The 16,768-nt window shown below is 43.3% G+C and overlaps 1 protein-coding gene and 1 pseudogene across 1 annotated transcript; one reads left to right on the forward strand and one right to left on the reverse strand.

Annotated features, from left to right (window-relative positions):
* Positions 1-142: 142 nt before the first annotated feature.
* On the forward strand, positions 143-10,295 carry LOC139548201 (V-set and transmembrane domain-containing protein 5-like). Its single transcript, XM_071357706.1, has 4 exons — positions 143-551; positions 9,009-9,335; positions 9,616-9,759; positions 9,876-10,295. The coding sequence occupies exons 1-4, from the start codon at positions 485-487 to the stop codon at positions 9,905-9,907; spliced, it is 570 nt and encodes a 189-aa protein (XP_071213807.1). The 5' UTR covers positions 143-484; the 3' UTR covers positions 9,908-10,295.
* Positions 10,296-10,419: 124 nt separating this feature from the next.
* LOC139548632 (mediator of RNA polymerase II transcription subunit 17-like) lies at positions 10,420-15,755 on the reverse strand (annotated as a pseudogene).
* Between the last annotated feature and the right edge of the window lie 1,013 nt (positions 15,756-16,768).

Below are 16,768 nucleotides of genomic sequence, written 5' to 3' on the forward strand. Positions count from 1 at the left end.
CTCCTCCCTGTCTGACCTGCTCAGCAAGGTGTGTCCAAGCTCCAATACCACTTATTCATCCCACGTGGTGCATTTGTGGGAGGCAGTACAGGGAGGCCGTACAGGCGTGTCTCTCTGTGTGTTTCTGCATGAGTATTTACTCTGTTATTGGCTCCCTCTCTCTTACTCTCTCTCTCTCAGTGCTTGTTTCTTAGTGAGAATGTTTACACAGTAATCTCCTGCTGATCCTGTCTGATGGGTGAGGTGCCGTTGCACAGGCAGAGCAGCTTAGGTAGCCGGAGAACACAGAGCTGAGAAGGACAGAAGAGAACATCAACAAGAGATATACTGTTTTCCACCAGATTATGACATTAACAAAAATAAAAAGGAAGGAGGAACACAGGAAATAATGGATTTTGAGAGAAGAGCAAAGCAAATGCTCCAGAATGTGGAATGACCCAGTAGACACTCCGTACTGGTGAGAATATATGGACCTGGGGTTCTAATGTGGCTCTGGAACACACAGGAAGTCGCTCTTTTCTTCAGCATCACATTGTATGTGTGCCACCTAGGTATGTATCCTATCCATACATGGAAACACTTCTGTGAGCATGTATCCATATATGGACATACTGATTTGTATGTGTTTAAATGTGAGTGCTTGTGTGTTTAAGGGCATGCCTATGTTTGCCTCAGAGTGTATGGTATATGCCAAGCAATTTCAGAAGAAACTTTCTTCTGGTATCGGTTGACTAACTGTGAGTGTTTCCCAACTTTTGCTCTGATGTGGTTTGTACCGGTGAAACAGAATGATAGTGCACTTAGACACACAGTGGTTTGTTAATTCCCCAAAACCTGGATAGGGCGTGATGGTTTCAAGGCATACCTCTGGCAGCCATAATGTTTCTCTGTCATTCTTTGCATGCTTCAACAAAATTCTTTGTGCATGCTTCATCTTGTGTGCACACACCTTTAGTTGGACTGGTGTGTCTGAGTCAGTAATTCACATTGATTGAAACACATCTTACATGAGAAAACAACTGAAAGCAGGTGGCTAAGAGGGCAATTCAAAACCAATCAATCAATCAAATGTATTTATAAAACCCTTTTTAAATCAGCACATGTCACAAAGTGCTTATTCTGAAACCCAGCCTAAAACCCAAAAGAGCAAACAATGCAGATTTAGAAGCACGGTGGCTAGGAAAAACTCCCTAGAAAGGCAGGGAGAAACCTAGAAAGGAACCAGGCTCTGAGGGGTGGCCTGTCCTCTTCTGGTTGTGCCCGGTGGAGATTATAAGAGTACATAGCCACAGAGAGACAGAGAGAGAACGAGAGAGAGTCGAAACAGCAGGTCCGGGACAAGGTAGCACATCAGGTAAACAGGTCTTGGGACCGACGCATTGCCACAATCATACCCTGGATCTAGTTTTGTGTAATAAATATTGTGGATCTAAATGTTTTTCCTCATAATCCTGGACTATCGGACCACCATTTTATTACATTTGCAATCGCAACTAATAATTTGCTAAAACCCCAACCAAGGATTATCAAAACACGTGCTATAAATTCTCGGACAACCCAAAGATTCCTAGATACCCTTCCAGACTGCCCACACCTACCTAAGGACTCCGGAGTACAAAAATCAATTAACCACCTAACCAAGGATCTAAACCCCAGATGCAGTCGCACCGCTAAAAACAAAAACATTTGTCACAAGAAACTAGCTCCCTGGATTACAGAAAATACCCAAGCCCTGAAGCAAGCTTCCAGAAAATTGGAACGGAAATGGCGCTCCACCAAATTGGAAGTTTTCCGACTAGCTACACGGACAAGTTCCTGCCTGGTTTAGATCTTATCTGTAGGAAAGACATCAGTTTGTCTCTGTGGATGGTTTTAGGACCACTATTCTTTTCACAGTGTATAAAACATTAGGAACACCTTTCTAATATTGAGTTTTGCCCTCAGAACAGCTTAAATTCTTCAGTGCCTGGACTCTAAAAGGTGTCAAAAGCATTCCACAGGGATGCTGGCCCATGTTGACTCCAATGATTCCCACAGTTGTGTCAAGTTGACTGAATGTCCTTTGGGTGGTGGACCATTCTTGATACACACGGGCAACTGTTCAGCATGAAAAACCCAGCAGCGTGGCAGTTCTTGACACATTCAAACCGGTGCGCCAGGCTCCTACTAGCATACCCCGTTCAAAGGCACTTAAATCTTTTGTCTTTCCCATTCAACCTCTGAATGACACACATACACAATGTCTCAATTATCTCAAGGCTTAAAAATCCTTCTTTAACCTGTAACCTCCCCTCCAATTACACTGATTGAAGTGGATTTAACAAGTGACATCAATAAGGGATCATAGCTTTCACCTGGATTCACCTGGTCAGTCTATGTCATGGAAAGAGTAGGTGTTGCTAATGTTTTGTACACGCAATGTATACTCTACCTCTTGGGTATGTCATTCGGAAACTCAATGTAAACTTTCACTGCTATGCAGACGACACACAGCTGTACATTTCGATGAAACTTGGTGAAGCCCCAAAATTGCCTAGCCTCGAAGCCTGCGTTTCAGACTAAAGGAAGTGGATGGCAGCAAATGTTTTACTTTTAAACTTGGACAAAACAAGATGCTAGTTCAAGGAAACAGGATCTGTTTGATCTAACAATTTATCTTGATGGTTATACAGTCGCCTCAAATAAAACTTTGAAGGACCTCAACGTTACTCTGGACCTTATATTTAAAGAGCAGCTTTTTCCTGGAGTGATGAACCACCCTTGCTGTGTCTGCCTGGCTGGCTCCCCTCTCTCCACTGGGATTATCTGCCTCTGACCATATTACGGGGGCTTAGTCACTGGCTTGATAATGCTCTCCCATGCCGTATAGAGGAGGGGTGAATCATGTCGTGCCATGTTTTTTTCTCTCTTGAATGGGTTGAGTCACTGGCATGATCTTCCTGTCCGGTTTTGCGCCCCCTTCGGGCGTGCGATGGGTGAGATCAGAAATGCCTTATTTACATAAGTATTCAGACCCTTTGCTATGAGACTCGAAATTGAGCTCAGGTGCATCCTGTTTCCATTGATCATCCTTGAGATGTTTCTACAACTTGATTGGAGTCCACCTATGGAAAATTCTATTGATTGGACATGATTTGGAAAGGCACACACCTGTCCATATAAGGTCCCACAGTTGACAGGGCATGTCAGAGCCATGAGGAAGCCATGAGGATGAATTAATTGCCCGTAGAGCTATGCGACAGGATTGTGTCGAGGCAGAGGTCTGGGGAAGGGTACCAAAAATGTCTGCACCATTGAAGGTCCCCAAGAACACCTTCATCATTCTTAAATGGAAGAAGTTTGGAATCACCAAGACTCTTCCTAGAGTTGGCCGCCCGGCCAAACTGAGCAATCGGGGAGAAGGATCTTGGTCAGGGAGATGACGAAGATCCCGATGGTCACTCTGACAGAGCTCTAGAGTTCCTCTGTGGAGATAGGAGAACCTTCCAGAAGGACAACCATCTCTGCAACACTTCATCAATCAGATCATTACGGTAGAGTGACCATACGGAAGCCACACCTCAGTAAAAGGCACATGACAGCCCACTTGGAGTTTGCCAAAAGGCACCTAAAGACTCTCAGACCATGAGAAACAAGATTCTCTGGTCTGATGAAACCAAGTTTGAACTCTTTGGCCTGAATGCCAAGCGTCACGTCTGGAGGAAACCTGGCACCATCCCTACAGTGAAGCATGGTGGTGGCAGCATCATGCTCTGGGGATGTTTTTCAGCGGCAGGGACTGGTAGGCCAGTCAGGATTGAGGCAAAGATGAAAACCTGCTCCAGAGCACTCAGGACCTCAGAATGGGCCAAGGTTAACTTTCCAACAGGACAACGACCCTAAGCACAGTGGCTTCGGGACAAGTCTCTAAATGTCCTTGAGTGGGCCAGCCAGAGCCCGGACTTGAACCCGATCGAACATCTCTGAAGAGACCTGAAAATAGCTTTGCAGCAACTTTCCCCATCCAACCAGACCGAGCTTGAGAGGATCTGCAGATAAGAATGGGAGAAACTTCCCAAATACAGGTGTGCCAAGCTTGTAGTGTCATACCCATGAACACTTGAGGCTGCATTCAAATCAAATCAAATCTTATTTGTCACATGCGCCGAATACAACAGATGTAGACCTTACAGTGAAATGCTTACTTACAAGCCCCTAACCAACAATGCAGTTTCCAAAAAAATATTTATAAGAATGAGAGATAGAAGTAAAAAGTAATTAAAGAGCAGCAGTAAAATAACAATAGCGAGACTATATACACGGGGTACCGATACAGAGTCAATGTGTGGGGGCACCGGTTAGTTGAGGTAGTATGTACATGAAGGTAGAGTTTTTAAAGTGACTATGCATATATGACAACAGAGAGTAGCAGTGGTGGAAAGAGGGACAGAGGGAGGGAGGGGGGGGGGGGGGGCAATGCAAATAGTCTGGGTAGCCATTTAACTAGAATGCTCAGGAGTCTTATGGCTATGGGGTAGAAGCTGTTTAGAAGCCTCTTGGACCTAGACTTGGCACTCTGGTACCGCTTGCCGTGCGGTAGCTGCCAAATGTGCTTTAACAAAGTACTGAGTAAGTAAAGGGTCTGAATACTTATGTAAATCTGATATTTCTGTTTTTTATTTGGAGTAAATTTGGCAAAACGTATAAAAACCTGTTTTTGCGTTGTGTGTAGATTGATGAGGGAAAAAACAATTTGATGAATTTTAGAATAATGCTGTAACCTAACAAAATGTGGAACAAGTCAAGGGGTCTGAATACTTTCCAAAGGCACTGTTTACGGTCCGTACCGCCTATACACACCCTGTATATATATATATTTATATATATAGTACCAGTCAACTGTATATATACAGTTGAAGTCGGAAGTTTACATACACTTAGGTTGGAGTCACCACTCCACAAATTTCTTGTTAACTTCTTGCAACTATAGGGGGTGCTGTTCCGCATTAGCATATTTGGGTCTCCAAATTAAACTGCCTCGTGCTAAATTCTTGATCGTACAATATGCATATTATTGTTATTATTGGATAGAAAACACCTTCTAGTTTCTATAGAAGTTGGAATTTTGTCTCTGAGTGGTACAGAACAATTTCTACAGCACTTTTCATGACAGGGTTCAGATTTCAGAAATTTTTACCTCTGATCTGGAGTCTGTTTTTAAGGCGACAGTGAATGCTATGAAGAAACCGACACTGCCTACGTCTTCCTCTGGGTGTCTGTACGTCATCACGTTTTCAATGAAATCGATGGGACATTCACAGCCATTATAAAAGACCAAAATGTATAGGGACCGCCCTTTCTCGTCGTGCGCCTGAAGCGTGAAGGCCATCGGACTTGCCTCGTTCCAAATCGTTTTTTAGAGAGTGATATTTCTCCGGTCATGTTTTCAGTCGTTATAGTTGTTAAAAACATCATAATGTAGTTAATTTGAACCGTTTTATAGCAATTTATATCCGTTTAGTGCGATTTTGAGGAATTTCTTTGTCGTGCCCTTTTTAGCTTTGGAAACGTTTCGGGGTGTCGGTCGTTGGTGGTGGACATTTCGAAGGACAGAGGACATCTATCGACCAAAAGACGTTTATAACATAGAAAGGATACATTGCCCAAGAATATGATGGAAGAACAGCTCAAAGTAAGCAATATTTAATATGATAAACCGTGTTTCTGTCGAAATATTTTAAACGCATATTTCGCCATTTTGTTTGGTATAGCTTCACTTGGCGAACCCTGTATTGAAAAGTAAGGATAATTTTAAAAATGTAAATCAGCGGTTGCATTAAGAACTAATTTGTCTTTCGATTGCTGTCAACCCTGTATTTTTTAGTCAAGTATATGATTAGCTTTCAATTAAACTAGATCACTCTGATAGATGACGTCAGACATATTGAGGCTTGATTTCCTAGTATTTTTATTGTGTAACCACGGTTTTGTATGGCTAAATATGCACCTTTTCGAACAAACTGTATATGTATGTTGTAAAATGATGTTACAGGAGTGTCATCTGAAGAATTCTGAGAAGGTTAGTGAAAAAATTAATATCTTTTGGCGGTGATTACGTTATAGCGCTCTTTGGCTGGAATCGATGCTCTGGTAACGTTTGCACATGTAGTATGCTAACTTATCGATTTATTGTGTTTTCGCTGAAAAACGCTTAGAAAATCTGAAATATGGTCTGGAATCACAAGATCTGGGTCTTTCCATTGCTATGCTTTGTCTATTCTTATGAAATGTTTTATTAAGAGTAAATTGGTCATACACGTTGCTCTATCTAGTAATTCTAGTGGATTTGTGATGGTCGGTGCAATTGTAAACTGTGATTTCTACCTGAAATATGCACTTTTTTCTAACAACACCTATCCTATACCATAAATATGTTATCAGACTGTCATCTGAAGAGGTTTTTTATAGGTTATTGGCTATCAATATCTTAGTTGAGCCGAATTGGTGATAGCACCTGAAGGAGTAAGAAACTGATGGAGTTAGAAAAGTGGTGTATTTTGCTAACGTGTTTAGCTAATAGATTTACATATTGTGTCTTCCCTGTAAAACATTTGAAAAATCTGAAATGGTGGCTTTATTCACAAGATGTGTATCTTTCATCTGGTGTCTTGGACTTGTGATTTAATGATATTTAGATGCTACTATCTACTTGTGAAGCTATGCTAGCTATGCTAATCAGTGTGTGGGGGGGGTGGGGGGTGATCCCGGACCCGGGGTAGAGGCTCGTGAAAGGTTAACAAACTGCATTTTTGGCAAGTCGGTTAGGACATCTACTTTGTGCATGACACAAGTAATTTTTCCAACAATTGTTTACAGACAGATAATTTCACTTATTTGACTTGTATCACAATTCTAGTGGGTCAGAAGTTTACATATACTAAGTTGACTGTGGCTTTAAACTGCTTGGAAAATTCCAGAAAATGATGTCATGGCTTTAGAAGCTTCTGATGGGCTAATTGACATAATTTGAGTCAATTGGAGGTGTACCACCTTCAAACTCAGTGCCTCTTTGCTTGACATCATGGGAAAATCAAAAGAAATCAGCCGAGACCTCAGAAAAAAAATTGTAGACCTCCACATGTCTGGTTCATCCTTGGGAGCAATTTCCAAACCCCTGAAGGTGCCATGTTCATCTGTACAAACAATAGTACGCAAGTATAAACACCACGGGACCACGCAGCCATCATACCGCTCAGGAAGGAGACGCGTTCTGTCTCCTAGAGATGAACGTACTTTGGTGCGAAAAGTGCAAATCAATCCCAGAACAACAGCAAAGGACCTTGTGAAGATGCTGGAGGAAACAGGTACAAAAGTCTATATCCACAGTAAAACGAGTCCTATATAGACATAACCTGAAAGGCTGCACAGTAAGGAAGAAGCCACTGCTCCAAAACCACCATAAAAAAGCCAGACTACGGTTTGCAACTGCACATAGGGACAAAGATCGTACTTTTTGGAGAAATGTCCTCTGGTCTAATGAAACAGAAATATAACTATTTGGCTATATTGACCATCTTTATGTTTGGAGAAAAAAGGTAGAGGCTTGCAAGCTGAAGAACACCATCCCAACTGTGAAGCACGGGGGTGGCAGCAGCATGAGGTGGGGGTGCTTTGCTGCAGGAGGGACTGGTGCACCTCACAAAATAGATGGCATCATGTGGATGGAAAATTATGTGGATATATTGAAGCAACATCTCATGACATCAGTCAGGAAGTTAAAGCTTGGTCGCAAATGGGTCTTCCAAATGGACAATGACCCCAAGCATACTTCCATAGTTGATGGCAAAATGGACAACAAAGTCAACAAAGGACAACAAAGTCAAGGTATCGGAGTGGCCATCACAAAGCCCTGACCTCAATCCTACAGAAAATTTGTGGGCAGAACTGAAAAAGTGAGTGCCAGCCATGGAGGCCTACAAACCTGACTCAGTTACACCAGCTCTGTCATGAGGAATGGGCCAAAATTCACCCAACTTATTGTGGGAAGCTTGTGGAAGGCTACCCGAGATGTTTGACCCAATTTAAACAATTTAAAGGCAATGCTACCAAATACTAATTGAGTGTATGTAAACTTCTGACCCACTGGGAATGTGATGAAAGAAATAAAAGCTGAAATAAATCATTCTCTCTACTATTATTCTGACATTTCACATTCTTAAAATAAAGTGGTGATCCTAACTGACCTAAGACAGGGAATTTTTACTAGGATTAAATGTCAGGAATTGTGAAAAACTGAGTTTAATGTATTTGGCTAAGGTGTATGTAAACTTCCGACTTCAACTATATATATATATATATATATATATTTATATATGTATATATATTCTGGACTCTGACATTGCTCGTTCTGATATGTCTTAATTTCTTCCTTTTTACGTTTTGGATTATGTGTGTATTGTTTTGTATTGCTAGATATTACTGCACTGCTGGAGCTTGAAACACAAGCATTTCGCTGCACCTGCGATAACATCTTCAAATCTGTGTACGTGACCAATAAACTTTGATTTGAGATGAAGCGACGCGCTAGAATCACATGCCAATGTGTCATCTCAAAGTAATTTGATGGCAGCAAACCCATCATACAGTATAAAAACATGTTATGTAAATGTCTGTGAACTGAAAACATTCTGTCTTTTGTGGAGAGGTTGAATATTAACTGGTGGTTATGTAAGGGAGTAGGGTAAAGGGGGGTATTTCTTCTGTCAGAACTGAGTGGCCAATTGGGCTCTAAAAAATAAAAAACTGAAGTCAGTTGATCCATTGCTCATAAAAAAGGCAAGTGGGAAGTTAGAAAATTACTATGGTGATAACATGTCAATAACACATCAGTGTGTGGGTAATAATATGTTGACTTATATGAATCTAAAATACATGTCAGATATATCAACTTCTCTTTATCTGTCATACATTAAAAAACACTGTTCCTCTCTCTTTCCCTTCCTCCCTCCACTATGTCCTTCCTCCGGCAGCTGGAGCCATCTCAATACGGTCTCCTCAGCAGAGTCTGACCAGGCCTGTCCAACAGGATGTGTTGTTCTCTGTGGACATCTCCTGTGTTGGGATTCCCACAGTACAGTGGACCTTTATGTCTGGCAGGGTGAGCAGAGACATTGGGGCGTGGCAACCAGGGGGGTATACCAATGTGTCAGAGGACTACATGGACAGAATCCTCACGTACACTAATGGATCTATGGGACTTTCAGACCTACGTATTCAGGACACTGGCTTCTACGTGATCACGGTGACTGAACTGTCCGGGAGCAGCAAAGATGCAGGATTTGTCTTGAATGTGGAAGGTGAGTGAATGGTGGGTGCAGGCCTATATCACAATGTGGCATTTTGCTTTAGGCTACAGTGTTAGTGTTTCATCATAGTTGACATTTACAAGAACCCCTTTATGGAACTGTTTTCCTCTCAGTCCTGGAGGCAGTTTCTGCAGTGGCCTTATGGTGTTATTGAACAGTATCTTTATGAGTAGTTCAGTACAAGTGACCTTCATTGAACTCTACCATTATGAGTAAGCTAGTTAGTGGAAGTGAGAATGAACATGGTGTGTTCTCCCTCCCTGTGTTGTAGAGGTTCTGTATGAGGACCTCCAGTACCTAGCAGTGTTTGCTGTAGTGCTGGCCTCCCTGGCAGGCTTCCTCATGGTCTCCATGTGGCTCATGGACAAAGCCTACAGCCAGATCAATGCATGGAGACAGAGGAGGCAGATGCCAGGTAAATACTTTTAGAATGATTTTGGTAATATAAATAATTAGTAATTCAATGACAAGTTTGATTGTTCTTGTGTGTACGTGGTTCATTGAATTTCTCATTTTCTGTATTATCTCCAGAGAATGATGTAACTGAGCTGCAACCTCTCTGATATGAAGATCTGAGAAAGCCAGATGGGACTGCCCAACAACCAATATGAGCTATAATGAAAGACTCATTTTATAAATCAATGAAAGCATCCACAGAGTGTAAATGTCACCAAGTTACTGATTCCAGGAACAGATGAAGGATTATCAACCTACGTGCCTCAAGACAAGCTGCATGTATTATTTTACTGTACATAAACTGTATACACAACAATTGATATTAGTCCACACGATTTTATGTAAGGAAACACACTGACAAGTGGAAACAAAATATATTTTTGTTTTCACAGCTGAGGTTTTCAGTTTCTTTTTCTGTAACATTTAAAATATACAGTTGAGGTCGGAAGTTTACATACACTTAGGTTGGAGTCATTAAAACTCGTTTTTCAACCACTCCGCAAATTTCTTGTTAACAAACTATAGTTTTGGAAAGTCGGCTAGGACATCTACCTTGTGCATAACACAAGTCATTTTTCCAAAAATTGTTTACAGACAAATTATTTCACTGTATCGCAATTCCAGTGGGTCAGAAGTTTACATACACTAAGTTGACTGTGCCTTTAAACAGCTTGGAAAATTCCAGAAAATGATGTCATGGCTTTAGAAGCTTCTGATAGGCTAATTGACATCATTTGAGTCAATTGGAGGTGTACCTGTGGATGTATTTCAAGGCCTACCTTCAAACTCAATGCCTCTTTGCTTGACATCATGGAAAAATCAAATGAAATCAGCCAAGAACTCAGATTTTTTTTTTTTTTTAGACCTCCACAAGTCTGGTATATATTAATAATAATAATACATTGGCACAGGTAAGTCAAATGTCCAAGCAAATCCACAAACATCAATGCATGATTTCCACAAAAGTGGATCAAGTTAGGATCAAGTTAGGATTCAGCCCATATTCAGCCCAAAAAATCTGAGATAGCTAGAGAGTTTGATAGTGGCCGGACCTAAGGACAGGGGGTGAGGGCTGCCATCAGAAGATCCATCTTGTAGACAAAGTTGCGTCCCTCCATCTTGCTCCAGTGGACCTCTTTGTAGGGCCCTCGCAGGTGGTTCCACTTCCCATCCTGGATGACGTCAGACTTGGGCAGCTCCTTGTTCTGGCTGCGTGGGAACTGGACCAGGAGCTTACAGCCACTCTCTGGACCACTACGCACTGGAAAAGATACAACACATTCATTTGGACAAATATTAGCATTATCTTAAGTTTCAGTCATTCAGATCATCACATTCGTTTTCAGACTAAATGAGCTGTTTAAGGTGCATGACGGTCAATATGCCAGTGATTGATTGAAGGACGGTACCTGAGATTGCGTATTCCCTGTTGGAGGAGGCAATGGAGATGGCCGAGGCTCTTCCGATGCTCTCCACAGAGCCGAGGCCCAAATGGTTACTGAAGCTCAGAACATGCCAACTCATCACTTCAGCCAGCTGCTGTACCGCATGGACCTGCTGCTGAGACATCTGCAGTACCAGGGTACAGGGGGGCACTGTTACTCACTAGTTCAGACAGGAAGCTAGATCAATACTTTGAAATAGATTTGAATAAAAGTTTCCCTGGAGCAATAGGACGTGAAGAACTACAGCAGGTCTAGCAAATGCATCTAGTCATGCATTTTAGAACATACAGCAAGCATTTTAGGTGGCTTCTAGCTATACTTGACTGTAATACAGAGTACATAAACAGCAGGTGGTGATGTGAGAGCAGTCACTCTGTCCCCTGACCTGGGAGAGGAGGAAGTCCTGCAGCTCCGGTTCCTGGTGAGAGAGGGTGATGACACTGTGCACCACTCAGATCTGCTCAACCCCTGTTCAGCTGCAGCTGGATAGACTTGCACACACGCACAGAAGGTCATGGAACATTCTTTCTCCATGGTCAAAGTTTTATCTAGACAAGACCTTTACCGAACATTGACAAAGCTGAATAATTACCAAATTAAATTGTTGGTAATTCATTAAGGGGAAACCTCTTCTTCTGTTGTTCGAACACGGAACCTACCTTTTTCCTTTTAATTAATTCTCTACTCTCACCAAATGTTCTATTCTAGAGGATATGTCGCCAATTCCTGGAGCAGAACTGTATTCTCTAAACACTGTCCCCCAAACCATGTATAAAGAGCACTCTGCCTCTGTTGCTCTGGCCTAGCCAGTCCTCCTGGCTTTAACAGTACTCTGTCTCTGTTGCTCTGGCCTAGCCAGTCCTCCTGGCTTTAACAGTACTCTGCCTCTGTTACTCTGGCTCAGCCAGTCCTCCTGGCTTTAACAGTACTCTGTCTCTGTTACTCTGGCCTAGCCAGTCCTCCTGGCTTTAACAGTACTCTGTCTCTGTTACTCTGGCCTAGCCAGTCCTCCTGGCTTTAACAGTACTCTGCCTCTGTTGCTCTGTCCTAGCCAGTCCTCCTGGCTTTAACAGTACTCTGTCTCTGTTGCTCTGGCCAAGCCAGTCCTCCTGACTTTAACAGTACTCTGCCTCTGTTGCTCTGTCCTAGCCAGTCCTCCTGGCTTTAACAGTACTCTGCCTCTGTTACTCTGGCTTAGCCAGTCCTCCTGGCTTTAACAGTACTCTGCATCTGTTACTCTGGCCTAGCCAGTCCTCCTGGCTTTAACGGTACTCTGCCTCTGTTACTCTGGCTTAGCCAGTCCTCCTGGCTCCTGCTCCACTTACTTGCAGATCTGCTCGTAACCCTAGGAGGTGATGAGGACTTTGACACTGGACTCGTACACGTCGTTGATGTTGGACCAGTGGGCCTGGATCTGGGGGTCTTCTATACGGCTGGCCAGGTTGTCGATGGTCCGCGCCGTCCTGAAACAGACACGAGGGGTGGACTTGCAGTCAATGTTGAGTTGCTGTCCTGTAAAATTCTAATTCAGTAACAAACGGTTTCATTGTGCCAACATTTTCCTGATTTGTGATTTTACAACAAAGATAGGAGGTGCTTTGACTGAAACAACAAGCCTGACGACAGGAGAGAAGACTTTTATAAAAATGTTGAAAAAGAAAACAGTATAACAGTATTAGCTTGTCATTGATGTGTGATGTGGTGTGTGTTTGTGCCTACCTGCTGCGTAGGAAGATGTGTTTGGCCTGTTTGATGATCTTCTCCAGTAGGCCCTCATTCAGCTGCAGGTTGGAGATCTCAGCCTTGTCGTAGGCCATGGGCCCTGCCATACGCTGCCTCTTGTGGCCAAAGGTGGCGCTAGCTGGATGGGGCATCACTATCGAACTCAGGGTCTGCTTGTGGAACTGTGGGTGGGAAGGAGGGGCATTTATATTGACCAATATGTATCACAGTTCACACAATCAGCAATGAAAACACATGCATATGTATAAGATATATATATATTTTTTAACACGGGGGACTTAGTTTGGTCAGTATCTGTCTGAGTACGTCTTTGGTCAACAATATAATTACTATATGGTCAGATTCAATTTAGTTCCATAATTTTCCATGCAGACAGACAGGCGGACCCACCTCTCTCATGAGCTGGTGCAGGTTGTGTTCTAAAACATAGAGGTGGTCGTCAGGTTTGGGTTTCTCTGGAGACGCCCTCTGGTTCTTCTTCTCTCCAGTGGAGTGACACCGAGAAACGGACAACTGGAGACCTGCAGGGAGGATAGACAACCTTAACGGTGGTGTAATACAGAAATCTCCAAGAGTAGGACTCTGCACACCTGACGAGGGGTGAATAACAGCAAAAGCATCTCCGGACACTTAGAAGGTACTACTCAAGGTAACATAGACAAAAATAAACATTTAAATGCATTCATTTTGCATGGTTTCATGGAGTATGAATTTTCCATAGGCTACAATAACCCTCCTAAAAGCAATGTAAAGAGTCCTCACCTGGAAAGGGTTGGGAGATGATCTGGTTCTTGACTACGATATGGGACTTGATCTGAACCGCCTCCCGGGACAGCAGGGCGAAGATCTCCTTACAGAGCAGCACGTTCTGGGCAGCTTCCAGCTTCACATGCCATGGCTGAGTACCTGCTTTAGCTTTAGGCTGCCTCCTGAACAGGCTCACAGTGCCTAGGTCACCTATGTCAGAGGCTTGTTTCTGGATTGAAACCTGGAAGACAACACATAACAATATTTAAGAGGCCAGACCAAACATTGATATCACAAGGACGTATGTTCTCTGAGCTGAGGAAAAGTTCAAGAGGGCCAGCAGTCTTTATTCACTTTGATGTAAGCCAATCCCTCCAGATCACTGGGGATCTGGACATTCAGTGGACAGTAATCCTCTGGGAGCTTCTTGTCCAAGTCGATTTCCATGTTCTTTATCACCTTAAAGGTGCCGGTAAGAGGAAACAAGGATCCTGCAGAGAGAGACATGGCATTAGAAATGAGCTATATAATGTCAGAAAAACACTGAATGTGCAGAAGGTGGTAAATACTGCAATGACACTAAATGAGACATTTGAGCAGACTTAAAGCCTCCACACCTGCACTCCTGTAGCTGAGGTCTCCCAGGATCTTGTCTCCTACTTTGCGTAGTTTCCACTCCGAGCGGAGCCGCTCTGAGTTGAAGTCCCTCTGTCTTCTGTTCTCCTGGTTCTCTGCCACTGATTTGGTTAGTTTCTCTGCCCCCTTCAGGAGCAGCTGAGCTGCTGTGGCCAAAGACTTCTTCTTACAGATGAGCTGGAACACCTGGGGTGTCTAGAGTAGGGTGTGAGGTAGGGATTGGGGAGGTCAGGGGAGAGAGAGTGAGGTCATAGGTACATGTCAAATAGTCCAAAGTGGCTTCATCTCCTTCATCTGCAGTGACCTCAAAACACAGGATAGGTCAAAATAAGCAATATGTTGGATGTGTATTGTGTACCAGGAATTTGCTTTCATTGTCATTCTAGTTCTTCCACATCAGTGCAAAAAGAATGAACCACTTGAGACTACGGAGATGCATTGAAAAGATTGAAGTCGTGAGTAAAGCCACCTAGCTAGGCCAACCTTTCCGGCTGAGGGGTCCTGGGACACTGGGTCCAGGGCCATGTACTTCTTCTCCTTGACTACGCTGAGGATGTCGTATAGCACACACAGCTCTATCAGGGAGATGCGCAGGTTGTTACGCACTGAGTCCCAGGGCCACAAGGAAGGCTGGAACTTCACTGTGGCTGGAAGAAGAAGCAGGTATCAATCAACCATTTTATTCAGACCAACTCCCTACAGAGCGCTTAATAGAAACATAAATCTTGCTACAGATTAGGGCCAGGACCATACCTGTAGCATGGCAAGGAAACAAAACACGAAGCAGATTTAACTTCTTTAGGAAAACAGCCCTAATGTTGGAAACAAATGTTGTTATGTTGTCATTCAGAGTCACATTTTCCCCCCCAAGCTATAGCACACAATATTTTACAAACAGCTTGTTTTTAAAGGACCAAAAAGTGAGTTCTGCTTTGTGTTTTCATTTTTGCCATGGAACAAATATTACGATGTTGGTATCGTCACAGCCCTGCTACAGATGTCTATCAGATGGTCTCAGGAACACGTATGGTGGTTTTTGCATAATAACTCTCCAAGGCAGAAAGAAGGCAGAAAGAATCACTTTACAGTCAACTAATGAAGCTGGTGTAGACAAACACTGAATGTGTCCATGGGGTGACATACATTCATCCTCCTCTGGCTTTTGCTTCCCCCACTACTGGGGGTCCCTGGGCTCTGCTTCAGTCCCCTCTTCATCGGAGTCTGATCCCTGGCCAAAGTCGATCCTCTGGGCTAGCTTGGCCAGGTTTTGGGACATGGACAAGGGAGGGACATATGTCTCCATGCCATCTCGAGACACCTCCTGGACCTGCTTCTCGCAGGACAACTCGATGCCGACACGCACTGCTGGACCACCACCCGACATGATGATGGCGAAGCGTAATCAGACCCAAAACTTCACACACAAAACCATTCGATTCACTACATCTTACCCACCATGATTATGGTCATAGACCAGGGCAAGTCTAGACAAATAAGTAGCTTGCTAAACAGACTACAGCTAGCCATGTAGCAAATATATACTGACCAAAAATATAAACACAACATGCAGCAATTTCAAAGATTTTACTGGATTACAGTTCATAGAAGGAAATCAGTCAATTGAAATAAATTCATTAGGCCCTAATCTATGGATTTCCCATGACTGGGCAGGGGTGTAGCCATGGATGGGCCTTGGGGGGCATAGGCCCACCCACTGGGGAGCCAGGCCCAGCCAATCAGAATGAGTTTTTCCCCACAAAAGGGTCCTATTACAGAGAGAAATACTCCTCAGCACCCCCCCCCCCCCCCCCCCCCATTTAATTGTATTTATTTAACCTTTATTGAACTAGGCAAGTCAGTTAAGAACAAGTTATTATTTACAATGACGGCCTACATGTAACCCCCCCCGGCCAAACCCTCCCCTAATCAGCATGCTTCCTGAGGATCCGCAACTGCGTCACACCCTCCATATGGAGCCTCCGACCACATTTTCAGATCAACCATAAATTGGCTCAGAATATCAGAATTGGGCTCCATGTCGAAACGCAGCCATAATCGGCCACCTTCAGAGTTAGAGTAGTGCAGAAGTTGTCATATGCTGAGGCAGCGAAGAAAGCAGAGGAAGATGGGTCAAGGGGGAGGGATCTCGAGAGGAGTGGTGTGAGTAGTAGATCTGTACCAGTACAGAGGGATAGTGATATATGTTTCAGTAAGATTGTATTTTTAACATTTATAGCAATGGTTATCAACAGTAGGGATGGAACATAAGTTGCTGAAAATTGAGTTTGTGGTGGCATTTGCAGAGGTACTTGGGTGTGCGAGACTTGACATCAAAAGAGTTACAGGTTGTGTTTAGTGGTGATGTCCCGCCCTTTCAGTTTGTTGGCATGAGGTAGG

Source organism: Salvelinus alpinus, chromosome 21 (assembly GCF_045679555.1).
Source record: "Salvelinus alpinus chromosome 21, SLU_Salpinus.1, whole genome shotgun sequence".
NCBI lineage: Eukaryota > Metazoa > Chordata > Actinopteri > Salmoniformes > Salmonidae > Salvelinus > Salvelinus alpinus.

Excerpts from the sequence above, each read along its gene's own strand:
- LOC139548201 (XM_071357706.1), top strand. The coding sequence starts at position 485 with ATGTGGCTCTGGAACACACAGGAAGTCGCTCTTTTCTTCAGCATCACA. Across the intron at positions 9,336-9,615 it reads ATTTGTCTTGAATGTGGAAG|AGGTTCTGTATGAGGACCTC; the intron begins GTGAGTGAATGG and ends CCTGTGTTGTAG. Across the intron at positions 9,760-9,875 it reads ACAGAGGAGGCAGATGCCAG|AGAATGATGTAACTGAGCTG; the intron begins GTAAATACTTTT and ends TATTATCTCCAG.